Source organism: Eleutherodactylus coqui, chromosome 6, assembly GCF_035609145.1.
Source record: "Eleutherodactylus coqui strain aEleCoq1 chromosome 6, aEleCoq1.hap1, whole genome shotgun sequence".
Classification (NCBI taxonomy): domain Eukaryota; kingdom Metazoa; phylum Chordata; class Amphibia; order Anura; family Eleutherodactylidae; genus Eleutherodactylus; species Eleutherodactylus coqui.
The window spans coordinates 17,429,162-17,444,047 of NC_089842.1; the positions used below are offsets into that span (position 1 = coordinate 17,429,162).

Below are 14,886 nucleotides of genomic sequence, written 5' to 3' on the forward strand. Positions count from 1 at the left end.
ACTGGAGGTAACTGCACTGCAATCACTATCACTGGAGGTAACTGCACTGTAATCACTATCACTGTGCAGAACTGGTGATTGCATTACATAGACACATAGTAGAGCTGATCCCTTGTATCTAAGCCCGCCGTGTTATAAATTACTTTAGCGTGACGGTCACCCTAATCCACTGCAGCCGCCCGTCCAGCCTGAACAAGGACACATGTCGCGCTGTAGATGTTACCGTCTGCCGGTCTGTTCTGGAGCCGCCGGGTTATTGACTCTGGATTCTGGAAGTACATTAATGTCTAACGGTAAGTGCATCCGCAGAGCCCAGCAACTACCCCGAGCTCCACGGCCAGCAGCACCAGTCATTAGGTGGTCACATGACTGACATTGGGCAGAGCGTACATCAAGCTCCGCCCATCAGGTGAGCCGAACTGTGGGCAGCGCCGCGGCTTCTCCGCCCACAGATGACGTCATATACAATCGCCCGCGCAAGAGCCGGAAGTGAGTGCTGAACAGGTCAGTGGACGACAGCTGGGTGGTTAACCCTTCCTGTGCCGGGCTGGATGTAATTTTGCCCCCTGTGAGGGGTGAATCCATGCAGAGCTCCGTGGAGTGACGCCCTTGTTCTGGGGCCCACTACTAGGTTTCCTTTCATATTTTGGGGTCACAGTGTCCAGCCGTGGGGTCTTGGGGTCTTGCTGCAGCGTCAGGCATCTCTCTGACCTCCTATTTAAAGGGTCCTTCCTGGCCATAGATATTTGTGTGCATTCTAATAAAAAGGAATTAGCAGAATTGGAGAAATTCACTTAGTTATCACTTCCCGCATGGAAACGACAGCGTTCTGGGGAGGGAGGAGTCGTTTGGGCGGCGCAATTTTCAGATTGCGACTCCACGGGCGAAGAATAAATCTGTTAGTCGCCGTATATGGCGGACCGGTTCTATAACGCGTCTCATCACGTCTCCTTTTTATCAAAAAGCCGTTATTCTGCGTCTCCATCTTGAGTCGGTGCGATAACGTGTTTCCCGCGTCTGCTGCGGTCCGTACGGTGAGTTTCGTTAATATTGCGCGTCACATGATCAGGTGATATGTTGCGGGACGGAGGATTGCACCGCTTTATAAAATGTGTTGTTTGCTTTCTGCAGAGATGGGAAGTCCTGAGCGTCCGTCCGTCGCGCAGATCGTTCTGTTGGCGTCCAGCTCCGCAGTCACCGCCATATTCTACTCCGTTTACCGCCATAAATATCGCACCGCGCAAACCTTGAAGGTAAGATGTCGTCCGCTGCCGGCCCGCTTGTTCGGGAAGGTTAATGGAGCCCTTTAAAGCCGTATTCACAGGATGGAATTTCGCCATGGACTTGACCGCTAAATCTGCGCAAAATCCACAGTGAAACCCGCACCGTGTTAGTAATCCACGGAGGTCTCATGAACACGGGTGATAGCGAGTTGCGCCCAGGATTCGCTGATGCAATTTGCATCCGCAGCACGTTTTTTTTGTCTGATGTGTGGGACGCCGCACGTTACGTGTCATTATCGCGCGCACAACGGTGGGACGTGCAGCCATTTTTATATCCCCATTGGCCCGAGTGAAAAATCACTTGTGTGCAAGAACACCTTCAAATGAATGGATTGTTTTACTGTGCGAGTTCATATCGCCGCCGGGCGGACCGCGCTCGGGGATATTGTCAGTGTGAATAAGCCCTGAATGCCAACAGATTTGCGCAGATTTTGAAATTCGTGCTGCAAAAGCAAAAGGACCTGTCAATCTTTGGCATGTTTTGCGCAGCAGGACGCGGCACGCAGATTTTTGTTATTGACTCGAGGTTAAATCCACGTGCGGATCTGCAGCAAGATCAAACCGGGGTAAAGAAGGCCGTACCTTGTCACGTTTTACAGCTTTTTGACGCACTTTTACACTAATTGCAGTTAATAAAGCGACCTGACCGCGGCTTCTGGCGCAGAAAAAAAGAATTGACCCGTGAATTCTTTGTCAGTTTTCTACCTCAAAACCCCCCGCAGTTCTCTGAGACCGGCTGCGCTCCAACGGATTTGTGTTGCAGAATTCACAGCAAATGCCGCTCGTTACGTATTATATAAAAGCGATGCTTCCTGCGCAATAGTGGAATCGAACAGCGATTTCCGCAAGCAGAGGAAAAATCGCAGCATACTGCGTTTTCGTGCGGATGCTGCACAGACGGTATACATTGAAGTAATCTACTAGCGACAGTGTGGGGGAAAAAAAAATACTTGTACTGCGCATGTCTGACAGCAAGCCGCTGGGTCCATCCGCAGTACAGATTATCCATCCACAATACACGTACGCACGGACACTGGCCAGGGCGCAAGGTCGGATTCCACTGCGGGCTCCTGCATGTGGCGTCCGACCCGTTCGTGTGCAGCCGGCCTGTTGGTCAGCCTCCAAGTTCTGCTGCGGATTGAGGAAAAAAATCTGAAATGGACCTGAGCAAACCAAGCTCGTGTGAATGAGGCCCCTAAGGGCTAATGCCCACTGACGGATTATCACTCGCAGCCAAACGCCTGCCGTGAATTCCGCAGCAATGTCCGTCCATAGACCTGCTGTGGTAAACCATTCTCTCCTTCCCAACGAGCGGAAATCAACTGCGATTTTCCGCTCACGGGGGAGAATCACAGCATGCTCTATTCTATGTGGAAAATCACGCGGATGGCTTCCATTGCAGTCAATGGAAGCCGTCCGTCCCGCGATACTTCTGCTGTGAGCGCAGCGGAAGTATCGCGAGAATCCGCGTCACCGCCGGCGCATCATGCACTGCACATGCGCGCCGGCTCGTTGGGCAAGAAACTCGTGGCGGATCCGAAGAGGTGAGTATAGGGTCTATGGGGGGCGCCGGGTCTGATTCCGCTGCGATATTTCTAAATGTTTGTTTTTCTGCTTTGTGATTTAAAGGGAGCTAAGAAAATCTCTATTGATGATGATTTACCGAACGTCCTCATGGATTTGCCCGGAAAGTGCGTCCCCTATGCGGTCATTGAAGGTAGGTTGTCACACACACACATATAGGGACACCGGGGCATATTTAGTTAGACCAGCATTTCACATGCCGATCCAAGTAAACTGTCACTGGCGGCAGTGCGACAAACGTATGAAGGGCTTTACCAAAATTGACTTTTATCACCTAGCCACAGGATAAAAGTCAGATTTATGGGGTGTGACCATGAAAACTCCAGTAATCCAATAGACGAGGCTACTGTGTCCCCCTCTTCTCATCACTGCACCCCCACAGTGATTTAACGGAGGAGCGTTCGCACATGCAAGGGACCACCGCTCCATTTATTTTAATTACTGTCCCATTGAAGATGATTGGAGCGGCACCGTTGATGTGCAATCAGCACTCCATTCAGTCTCCGGCTCGCTGTGGGGGTGCAACAAGCCTACAGAGAAGGGAACATAGGCACCTCCTGCCCCCCCTTTTCTCCACCACCACAATCACATTCTCAGGATTGGTGGGGGTCTCAGAAGTTAGACCACAACTGATCAGACTTTTATCACCTATCCTATGGGGTCTTGGTAACCCTTTAAAAGGCACAAGTCTTTTAATGCATTTGTGATGTCTAATGACCGGTCCGTGCACCAGACTGACAACCTATGCCAGTTCCAAGCTGTTGTAGGTTTCTTCTACAGTGTATTCAAACTTTTTGTGTGCCAGGCCTCCTGCGGGAACACTCCCCAAGGCTAGACTCTGCCCACTTCTTAAAGTGTCAGGACCCAGCATAAACCCTAAAACACCTGTGCGACTTTTGCACAGCAGATTGGCATACAAAGATTGACAGCTATGCCCCTCTATTTCCATTTCTTGTCTGTTGGCATATTTTGGGGTAACAGAAGGGGTTCCCCTAAATCCTGCTGTATTTACAGTAGCGCCTTCTTTTGGGTAAATTTCACCATGTTGCAGGAGTTGTGAGGTCGGTGAAGGATTCTCTGAACAGTCAGTTTGTCGAGAACTGCAGAGGCGTCATCCACAGACTCTCCTTAAAGGAACACAAGATGGTTTGGAACGGGACCACCCACCTCTGGTGAGTCATGCGGCTGCCGCCATGGTAGATTTTAATGGACTTGTTTGGAAAGGACTGATTAATCTTGGAGAGCCTCTCTGAGAAACCGACTCTCTTTTCCTATTAGATAGCTGCAGAACTACAGTGTTTTTAATTTTTTATTGATATCAAGATCTCTGCTTGCTGGCAGTGAATGAGAATATTCTTGCTTTAATCCAGTGGCTAAAAACCAGTAAGTGACCTCCTACTTCTCACAACTGTAGAAAACCCTTTGCTGCATCCAGTCTTGACAATCCTCTACAGTATTGTGCAAAAATTGTAGGCCGGTGTGAAAAGTGCTGCAAAATAAGAATGTTTTAAAAAAAATAAGCGTTTAATTTATTTTTGTCAATTAACAAAATGTAAAGTGAATGAACAAGAGATACATTTAAACCAGATTAGTATTTGGTGTGACCTCCCTTTACCTTCACAATGGCATCCATTCTTCTAGGTACACTTGCACAGTCAGGGATTTAGTAGCATTATGGTCAGGTGTATGTTTTATTACTTATACTGAGCAAATAATAATGATCATTTTTATATGTAGGTTGAAACACAGTCATTAACAGGAACAGCTGTGTAGGAGGATTAAAACTGGGTTAGGAACATCCAAACTCTGCTGCAAAGGTGAGGTTGTGGAAGACAGTTTCCTGTCTCAGGTCATACACCATGCAGTACTGAGCACAGCAACAAGACACAAGGTAGTTATCCTGCATCAGTAAGATCTCTCCCAGTCAAAGATTTCACAGCAGATGGGGGTTTCTAGATGTGCTGTCAAGCTCTTTTGAAGAAGCACAAAGAAACTGGCGATGTTGAGGAGCGCAGAAGCAGCGGTCGGCCGAGGAAACAATGCAGCAGATGAAATGCACATCATGTTTACTTCCCTTTGAAATCGGAAGCTGTTCTGCAGTGCCATCAGCTTAGAACAGGCAGAAACCAGTGGGACCCCGGTACACCCATTTACTGGTCAGAGAAATCTGGCTATAAGTGTCTTCATGGCAGGATTGTGGCCAAAAAGCCAGACCTTTCATGTAGAAACATAACGAAGTGACTCAGCTATGCATGAAAACAAAGAAACGGGGTGCAGAAAAATGGCAGCAGGTGCTCTGGACTGAGGGGTTAAAATGTGAAATATTTGGCTGTAACAGAAGGCAGTTTGTTCACCAAAGGGCTGGGGAGTGGTACACTAATGAGTGTCTGCAGGCAGCAGTGAAGCATGGTGGAGAGCAGTACAATAATGAGTGGCTGCAGGCAGCAGTGAAGCATGGTGGAGAGCGGTACAATAATGAGTGGCTGCAGGCAGCAGTGAAGCATGGTGGAGAGCGGTACAATAATGAGTGTCTGCAGGCAGCAGTGAAGCATGGTGGAGAGCGGTACAATAATGAGTGTCTGCAGGCAGCAGTGAAGCATGGTGGAGAGTGGTACAATAATAAATGTCTGCAGTGAAGCATGGGGGAGAGCGCTACAATAATGTCTGCAGTGAAGCATGGCATGGTGGAGAGGGCTACAATAATAAGTGTCTGCAGGCAGCAGTGAAGCATGGTGGAGAGCAGTACAATAATAAATATCTGCAGTGAAGCATGGGGAAGAGAGGTACCATAATGAGTGTCTGCAGGGCTGCAGTGAAGCATGGTGGAGAGCGGTACAATAATGAGTGGCTGCAGGCTGCAGTGAAGCATGGTGGAGAGCGGTACAATAATGAGTGGCTGCAGGCTGCAGTGAAGCATGGTGGAGAGCGGTACAATAATGAGTGTCTGCAGGGCTGCAGTGAAGCATGGTGGAGAGCGGTACAATAATGAGTGGCTGCAGGCTGCAGTGAAGCATGGTGGAGAGTGCTACAATAATGAGTGTCTGCAGGCAGCAGTGAAGCATGGTGGAGAGTTAGTAATACAGTAATGAGTGTCTGCAGGCAGCAGTGAAGCATGGTGGAGAGTAATACAGTAATGAGTGTCTGCAGGCAGCAGTGAAGCATGGTGGAGAGCGGTACAATAATGAGTGTCTGCAGGCAGCAGTGAAGCATGGTGGAGAGTTAGTAATACAGTAATGAGTGTCTGCAGGCAGCAGTGAAGCATGGTGGAGAGTAATACAGTAATGAGTGGGTCTGCATTTCAGCAAAAGGAGTTGGGGATTTGGTCAGGATTAAGGATGTCCTTAATGCTGAGAAATACAGGCAGATACTTACCCATCATGCAATACCATCAGGGAGGCTTCTGATTGACTCAAAATATATTCTGCAGCAGAACAACCCCCAAACATCCCACCAATGTCATTAAGAACTATCATCCGTGTAAGGAAGAACAGGGAGTCCTGGAAGTGATGATTTGGCTCCACAGAGCCCTGATCTCACATCATCCAGTCTGTCTGGGATTACATGGAGAGACTGAAGGATCTGAGGGAGCCGACATCCACAGAAGATCTGTACTCAGTTCTCCAAGATGTCTGGAAAAATCTCCCTGCCGAGCTCCTTCAAAAACTGTGTGCGAGTGTACCTAGAAGAACTGATGTTTTTGTGAAGGTAAAGGGCGTCACACGGAATACTGATGGAATTTACATTTCTCTTGGTTATTCACTTTGCTTTTTGTTAATTGACAAAAATCACCTAATTCTCCATATCTGAAAGCTTCTTTTGCACGCCTGCCTTATGGCTCTTTTACCCGGGCCGACAGTCTTTCAAACGACTGTACAAGTGCTGACGTCCCCACGAAGGTCACCAGCGCTCGTGCAGAACGTTTACACAGACTTGCCGGCGGCTCGCGGGTTTCTCGTACGCTTCTCACTCAGCGCTTCGCCTCCTACTGAGAAGTCTGCTTAACAAACCGCGAGCGAATAGTGAGCACTTTTTTTTTTTTTTTGAGCATTTACACTAAACAATTCTCCCTCAAATTCAATCGTTTGAACGGATTTTGGGCTATAATCGTTGCGTGTAGTTGGGTCTTAACCCTTTCCAATCCACTGTCTGACGTCTAAAGACATTCTGATTGAAGCCTGTACAGCTCCGATGTCTGAAGATGTCCGGCAGGGTATTCTTACTATGCATTAGTGGCCTCTCCAGCTTGTCAAATACCCCAGTACTGGCTCTAGCCAGCAGATGGCGCCATTGTATAATGGCAGAAAGAGAAAAACCCCTAGGAAACCCTGAATCCAAAATTGGATTGCAAAGGGTTAAAACTTTGTCTGGACTGATACATTGTAGCAAACAGGAATCCAGATAGGAAGGAGATATGTGCTGCTGATTTGTATCAGTTGCAGGGCATTGTGTAGACTGGATACCATAGTAACAAATGCGCAGCTGTGAGAAGCTATTAGGTCAGGATGACCTTTCCTCATCTAACTTTTCTTAATGGCACTGTCTCTTTAAAAAAAAAAAAAAAGCAAAAAAACAAAACAACTTTTCATCAATTCATAGGGGCTTTCCAGGAAAATACGATTAATGTCCTATCCTCAAATCAATAGTTGATCAACTGCTGCCCGGAATCCGGGCCAATCAGCTGATCGGGCGCCCGCTGTCAGTGCCACAATACATGGGTCAGAGTGAAAGCTGCTGCTCCGACCACGGTCTAGTGACCGAAGCTTGTAACTGCAAGCTGGGGTCTCATTAAAATCAAAGGGAGCTGTGCCTGCGGTTACAAGTCCCGGCCACTAGACCAGGGTCGGAGCAGCAGCTTTCACTCTGACCCCTGTGCATTGTGGCGCTGACAGCAGGTGGTCGATCAGCTGATCGTCCGGGGTCCTGAGCGGTGGGCCATCAACTGCTAATAACCTTTCCTGGGGATAAGTCATCAGTAGTATTCTTTTGCAAAACCCCTTTAACTCTTTGTTTGCTCAGTTGTGCCAGATACCATCTGTAAATACCTGTGTGCGCAGGAAGCAGCTCGATCGCACGGATGAAGAGAACAATTGCGCACAGATAAGGCGCTCCGTCTTCCTGGAACTCGACACGCTTGTTAGTGATTAATGACTAGCTTGCTAGGATACAGCCGGCATCCTGAACTGTCATCCCAGATTCACCCACCTGGCACGAGATTCACCCACCTGGCACGTGCTCCGCAGATGCTGCCAAACCTTCAGCGGATAATTAAGCAATCCCCCCACCATGTCTTTGGTAGATACAAGTCCTGGAGGCGGCCTGTTCTGCTAAGTTATTTCCTTGCCGACATCCGCCGTACATATATGGTGAATGCCGGGCGTTGGTGTATAGAGTAGATCGGGCTTAGGAGCTCACACTATAACCCGCAGTGGTGAGGATCAGAGGTGACTCAGATTTTGGCCATTTAAAGGGGTTGTCCGGTGCCCAAAACTATATAAACGTAATATACTTTTATGTAGCGGCGGTTTGACACTGCGGCATCTGACAGATCTTCTAAGCTGGTGACCTCCTGTAAATCTCTCGCATGGGCTCCTATTGTAGCAGTCCCCGGCAGGTTTACTGGACGTCACTGATGATGTCCCTGTTGGGCCGTGTATTAGCTGTAGCGGTCAGGCGGGTAAATAACCAACATGACTGCAGTAGCCGAAGTAAATAGAAGATCGCAGCAGTGAGTACTGGGATTGTCCTTTTATATAAAACACAGAAGCAGATTGAGTGCGGGCGCCCTTCTGGGCAGAAGCAGATTGAGTGCGGGCGCCCTTCTGGGCAGGAGCAGATTGAGTGCGGGCGCCCTTCTGGGCAGGAGCAGATTGAGTGCGGGCGCCCTTCTGGGCAGGAGCAGATTGAGTGCGGGCGCCCCTCTGGGCAGGGGCAGATTGAGTGCGGGCGCCCCTCTGGGCAGGGGCAGATTGAGTGCGGGCGCCCCTCTGGGCAGGGGCAGATTGAGTGCGGGCGCCCCTCTGGGCAGGGGCAGATTGAGTGCGGGCGCCCCTCTGGGCAGGGGCAGATTGAGTGCGGGCGCCCCTCTGGGCAGGGGCAGATTGAGTGCGGGCGCCCCTCTGGGCAGGGGCAGATTGGGTGCGGGCGCCCCTCTGGGCAGGGGCAGAGTGGGTGCGGGCGCCCCTCTGGGCAGGGGCAGAGTGGGTGCGGGCGCCCCTCTGGGCAGGGGCAGAGTGGGTGCGGGCGCCCCTCTGGGCAGGGGCAGAGTGGGTGCGGGCGCCCCTCTGGGCAGGGGCAGAGTGGGTGCGGGCGCCCCTCTGGGCAGGGGCAGAGTGGGTGCGGGCGCCCCTCTGGGCAGGGGCAGAGTGGGTGCGGGCGCCCTTCTGGGCAGGGGCAGATTGGGTGCGGGCGCCCTTCTGGGCAGGAGCAGATTGGGTGCGGGCGCCCTTCTGGGCAGGAGCAGATTGGGTGCGGGCGCCCTTCTGGGCAGGAGCAGATTGGGTGCGGGCGCCCTTCTGGGCAGGAGCAGATTGGGTGCGGGCGCCCGGCTGGGCAGGAGCAGATTGGGTGCGGGCGCCCGGCTGGGCAGGATCAGATTGGGTGCGGGGGTCCCGGCTGGGCAGGAGCAGATTGGGTGCGGGGGTCCCGGCTGGGCAGGAGCAGATTGGGTGCGGGGGTCCCGGCTGGGCAGGAGCAGATTGAGTGCGGGCGCCCGGCTGGGCAGATTGGTCATGTAGAATTCCGGTTTAGCTGGCTGCCAATCAATACGGTCTCTGTATGCTCCCGTAGCGGCCATTGCCCAGCTTTTCCAGACTTCTGAATGACCAATCCTGGTAGTACAGAAGAAGGCGAGCCGAGGATGTATTGCCATGTAAATCAGCAGATTGTCCATTTTGGGAGTCTGGAAAAGCTCAGTGAAAATTAACCCTTTCCAATCCACTGTTGGCCCTCTTCCGACATTCTGACTGAAGCCAGTACAGCTCCGATGTCAGAAGACGTCCCATAGGATATTCTTACTGTATATCACTGGCCACTCCCGGAGCCTCTTTGATGTGTCACATCCTGCAATACTTGCTTTAGCCAGCAGATGGCGCCATTGTATAACAGCAGAAAGAGAGAGCCCCCCCCCCCAGCAAACCCTGAATCCAGAATTGGATTGGTAAGGGGTAATCACCATTATAGCTCCTCCAGGGATTTTTATCCAACTTTCCTAGACTCTTGAAAGGTAGAGCTCCTTAGATATGCAGCAGTAGGGGATGTGATAAAGCTGGGCTATAGCCAAAATGGTCATCATACTTTGGCACATGGGTTCTCACCCAGATTTACGAGGCTCCAGAAATGCACATATATGTCTATCCCTGCAGCCGTAGGGGAGCAGACGAAGTAATACTGCCTAACAAGGCAACCCCCACACTTTAGGAAACACGTCAGACACAAGGCCCACCACCTCGTGTTATGTGGCCCGCCGGCCGTGCTTCAAATGCATGCAGACAGACTTGCCCCCCTCCAATAGTGTGCAAATGGTTTCCTGCATATTCACTGCTTATTTGCGACCGCCCGTACACTTCAATGACCTCTTGCGGTGTGTCCTGCTGCGTTCTTATTCACGCAATAGCGCATTACGTAAACACATCTGCTCCTGTGTACAAACTCATTCTAATCCGTGGGTTTTATTCACTGCGCGCAGACATTGTGCATATAATACGCTGCGCAGATACGCTGATAAGCGCGCCCTTACGAGACCGTTCCAATCGGCCCTTTGAAGGCGACCATAATGCTGATGTGGCCTTCGGTTACAATGGAGTTAGAAACCCCTGCTTTAGGAGCTTGGTAAAGCTGGGTTAGTTCCCACAGCGGTGGTCACCCGGCTTTCCCAACCTTGTGAAGGGCAAATCTGCCCAGTTATGGGGGGTAGAAGGTAAGACGATGTTCGGCACATGAAGGTCAGCCACTCTTGAGTCTGGAGAAGCTGAGTCTGGTCTGGACGATGCAGTAATAACGGCGCACTTGGTCTTGTCTTTCTTTATAGGAACGACCAGGAGAAAGTCATTCACCAGAGAACCAACACCGTCCCCTTCGATCTGACCCGAGACGACTCTGACGAACCCGGCCCGTCTATCCGCATCATCAAACCGCTAGACGCGGCGGAGCTGGACCTGGAGACCGTCTACGAGAAGTTCCACCCTGCCGTTCAGTCCTTCTCCAATGTCCTGGGACACTTCCTCACAGGCGAGCGGCCGAAGGGGATCCAGGAGACGGAGGAGATGCTGAAGATTGGCGCCCCAGTCACAGGTGTTGGCGAGCTGGTCCTCGATAACAAACTCCTAAAGCTACAGCCGCCCAAGGCCGGGATGCTCTATTACCTCAGCAGCATGGATTTCGACTCCTTGGTGCAGCGTCAAGAGTCCCGGGTCCGGCTCTGGAAGATCCTGACAGTGATTTGTGGGGTGGCTACGTGCGTCACCCTCTTCTTCATCTTGCGCCGCCAGTACCGGCAACACAAGGAAAAGCAGCGTCTCAAGCAGCTGCAAAAGGAATTTGAAGAGGCCAACTCAAGGTTCCTAGATGGGGAAAACGAGGAGGTCCGCAATGCCTGCACCATCTGCCTCAGCAACCAGAAGTCCTGCGTCTTCCTGGAGTGCGGGCACGTCTGCTCCTGCAACCAGTGCTACCAGGCCCTTCCCGTGCCCAAAAAATGCCCCATATGCAGGAATAGCATTTCCAGAATGGTGCCCTTGTTTAACAGCTAGAGCTTGATTGGCTGGGATATTCCGAGGCTCCGCCCTCTGCGAAAAGCTTGTGCAATAGTGATCAGGCAGATACCGGAAAATGCATTTATAAGTGCGAAAGTTGGACAAACTGTGAAAAAAGAATCAGAGGCTTCGGATCAAAGTTTCTGGGAAAGTGGGATAACTACTAGAGATGAGTGAGCATCATCCTTTTCGAGTATCTGCCTGCTCTTCCGCAAAGATTCAGGTGCCGGCGGGGTGAGCGGTGGGTTGCAGGAGTGAGCAGGAAGCGGCGGAAGAGAGAAATCTCTCCACCCCTCTCCCCCTTTCCCGTTCCCTGCCAGTGCCCGAATCTTTGCAGACAAGCAGGCAGATACTCGAAAAGGACGATGCTCGCTCGAGTATTTGTCCTTCACGAGTATGCTCACTCATCTCTAATAACTACCAATATGGCTGCCATCCAACTTTCCCAGACTCCAGAATGGCAAATGCACCTAACCAGGCGTTGATGGTTTCCCTTACAGGGGTATTCCTGGCATTTAACCCCTTGCAGTAATGATGAACTATCTTCGGAATAGGTCATCAATAGTTGATCAGTAAAAGTCTGCTGCTCGGGACCGCCAGCGATCAGCTGATCTCAGCGCTTATTACATTTATGACTCCAACCCCTATGCAGACATAGCTGTCAACATCCCCTCCTCTCCCAACCCATCCAGACATAGCTGTCAACATCCCCTCCTCTCCCAACCCATCCAGACATAGCTGTCAACATCCCCTCCCCTCCTCTCCCAACCCATCCAGACCTAGCTGTCAACATCCCCTCCCCTCCTCTCCCAACCCATCCAGACCTAGCTGTCAACATCCCCTCCCCTCCTCTCCCAACCCATCCAGACCTAGCTGTTAACACCCCCACCCTATGCAGACATAGCTGTCAACATCCCCCCTCTCCCCCCCCCCATGTGGACATAGCTGTCCATATCCGGCCCACAGCAGTGAGTGTAACGGCTAAGATCTGCTGATGGCCGGGTGTCTTGAGAAGTGGATCCCCGCTGATTGACTATGCCTGACCTATCATGATCATGAGGATCCTGCTATGGGTGACATACCCGGACTACCCCTTTAATTGCAGCTGCATTTGCGGTCACCCAGCTTTCCCAGACTCGGCTATAACTGGATAGAACGACTCCAGGACGTCGCTGGGTGCGCCAGAGCACATCCGAAAACACGCTGACGGATCAACCCTCGTATGCATCCGTGATCCGGCCGCGGTTTGTCCTTTGGAACGATCGTCATGGAAAAGGAAACTTCATCTTATTTCATTGATTTGGGGTGAAAATCTTTTTACAAGAAGTTCTATTTTTGTCAATAATTAAAATGTTTATTTTTTTTTCTTCTTGCAACTTTACCAAAGATTTTGTGTCGTTTGCAGGAAGTGTCGCTTTCTGGCAGCCGTGGCCTCAATAAAAGTGCGGTCTGAGCGGGTCCTGTGATGGAACGTCCGACAGCATAAGTTTTATCAAAATGATGGAAGCGCCTCGATGAGATTTATTAACCCCTTCCTGACTATATACGTCCTAACTGTCTATGCGCTGTGCGGTTAGGACGTATTTAGTCGTCCACAGCTAGTGCAATGTATGGAGGGGCTCGAGAGCCGAACCGTGCGACACACAACAGCCGCAATCCGAGAGAATACTGTGTAAATGCTGCTGTCCATTCCGAAGACTCCCAGGGCTAATGAGATTGTTTGCCTGGGGCATATCTTTAATAGGAAGCCCGTTAAAGCACAGTATAATGCAATACCATAGCATTGCCTTATACTGTATAAGTGATCACAAGTTCAAGCCCCTATGGAGGCAAAAAAAAACTTTTCCTGATTTTCATAAGAAAAGAAAATTGGTATTGCTACATTTGTGAGGGTCCAATTTAATAAATGCCACGATATTAATCCCTCTTGGTGAACGGCAGGAAGAAAAGGTGTATAAGTTTGGTATCGCCGTAATAATGCTGACCACAGAATAAGACTGCGATCAGAAAACGCGCCCTTTTACCCTGTTTTCGAGCGGTGTTTTTGGACGCATAGTACAGCTGGCGCTTTTGAACGCACCCCAACCTTGCGTTGGGCGAGGAGGTGTGTAAAACACGCAAAATATAGAGCATACAGCGCTCGGAAATCGCGGTGTTAGGTCTGCGAAGCCCCATTGAAGTGGGAGTGTCGTATTGTGTTTGGCGCACCGTGCTAATCGCGGTAAAAAGCGCCCGGTCTGAGAGCGGCCTAAAGACGTCATTTTTACTCCACTGTCAATGCTGTAAACCTTCACCAGAAAAATGGTGCAACTGCATTTTCTTCTTTCCTCATTTCGTCCCAGAATTCCTAAAATGTCCTTCGTTACATTGTCCGGTCCACAAATACAAATCGTCCACCAAAAACAGGTCCACCTGCAGATGCGGCACCGCGAAACGGATAGCAGAACAGTAGAATGGGACACGGCAACGGCTGTGACCCTCAGTGCTGAAAGGGTTATCAACGTGTGGGACGCCTCTGGCAGGTGATACAGTCTGGATTTGGCTCTACAAGCGCTGGATGGTGTCTCATGGAATATTAGACCTCGTCATGCAATAACGGTTCTCTCCCCATCATGTTGGTGGGGGCATTGTCTTCCCGGTGGAGATCAGATCTGGTGAATGCGGCGGTCCAGGAAGACGCTAAACCTAATCTTCACCCTCCTGAAACCCCGGAGCTGAGAGGCGTTACCATCCGTCGGGGGGACCTGATCATCCGGAATGTCCGTGTGGTCGTCGGCCGTCACTCCCAGTTAAGGTGGCAATAGCTCCTGCAGAAAACCTTGTGATGGCGGCCCAAACCGCGACGGATCCACCAGCACGCCTGACCGTAGGAAGCAGGATGAGGGGCTTACTTTGGAGTTCCGGTTGAGGTGGGAAATAACGTAAAGGAGAATTAGTCAGACTAAGGCCTTGTGTCCACTAGAAGAATGGAACTAGCAACTCCGCCCCGCCCCCCCCTGTGGGACAGTAAGACCCCGTACGCCGCACATCGTGCCCGCGAGTGTGATGCCAGGTCTCCCATTGAAAGCAATGGGAAACCCTTGCTGATTGTTGGCCGCGCCAGGGGATCGTTACTTCACAGAAGTGATGGAAGGCAAATGTCGCCCGTGTGTCGATGGCCTCACACTCCCGGCGATTCTTATGGATGCCGCGTCCTGTCCTGAGCAGAAGGGCGCCTTCACACTGGCGAGAAAATCGTGCGATGTGAGACTGAGTGGAAAACGCAGAAT

The 14,886-nt window shown here is 50.9% G+C and overlaps 1 protein-coding gene across 2 annotated transcripts; it reads left to right on the plus strand.

Moving 5' to 3' along the window:
* The first annotated feature begins 456 nt into the window (after nucleotides 1-456).
* On the plus strand, nucleotides 457-13,965 carry MUL1 (mitochondrial E3 ubiquitin protein ligase 1). 2 transcript variants are annotated; one of them, XM_066606368.1, is made up of 6 exons: nucleotides 457-504; nucleotides 966-1,034; nucleotides 1,132-1,253; nucleotides 2,913-3,000; nucleotides 3,919-4,039; nucleotides 10,894-13,965. In XM_066606368.1, exons 3-6 carry the CDS (start codon nucleotides 1,134-1,136, stop codon nucleotides 11,612-11,614), a joined length of 1,050 nt encoding a protein of 349 aa, XP_066462465.1. In that variant the 5' UTR covers nucleotides 457-504; nucleotides 966-1,034; nucleotides 1,132-1,133; the 3' UTR covers nucleotides 11,615-13,965. The 2 variants fall into 2 exon arrangements, with proteins under 2 accessions (XP_066462465.1, XP_066462466.1); XM_066606369.1 differs by lacking the exon at nucleotides 966-1,034 and having other exon boundaries at nucleotides 463-504.
* The last annotated feature ends 921 nt before the right edge of the window (nucleotides 13,966-14,886 follow it).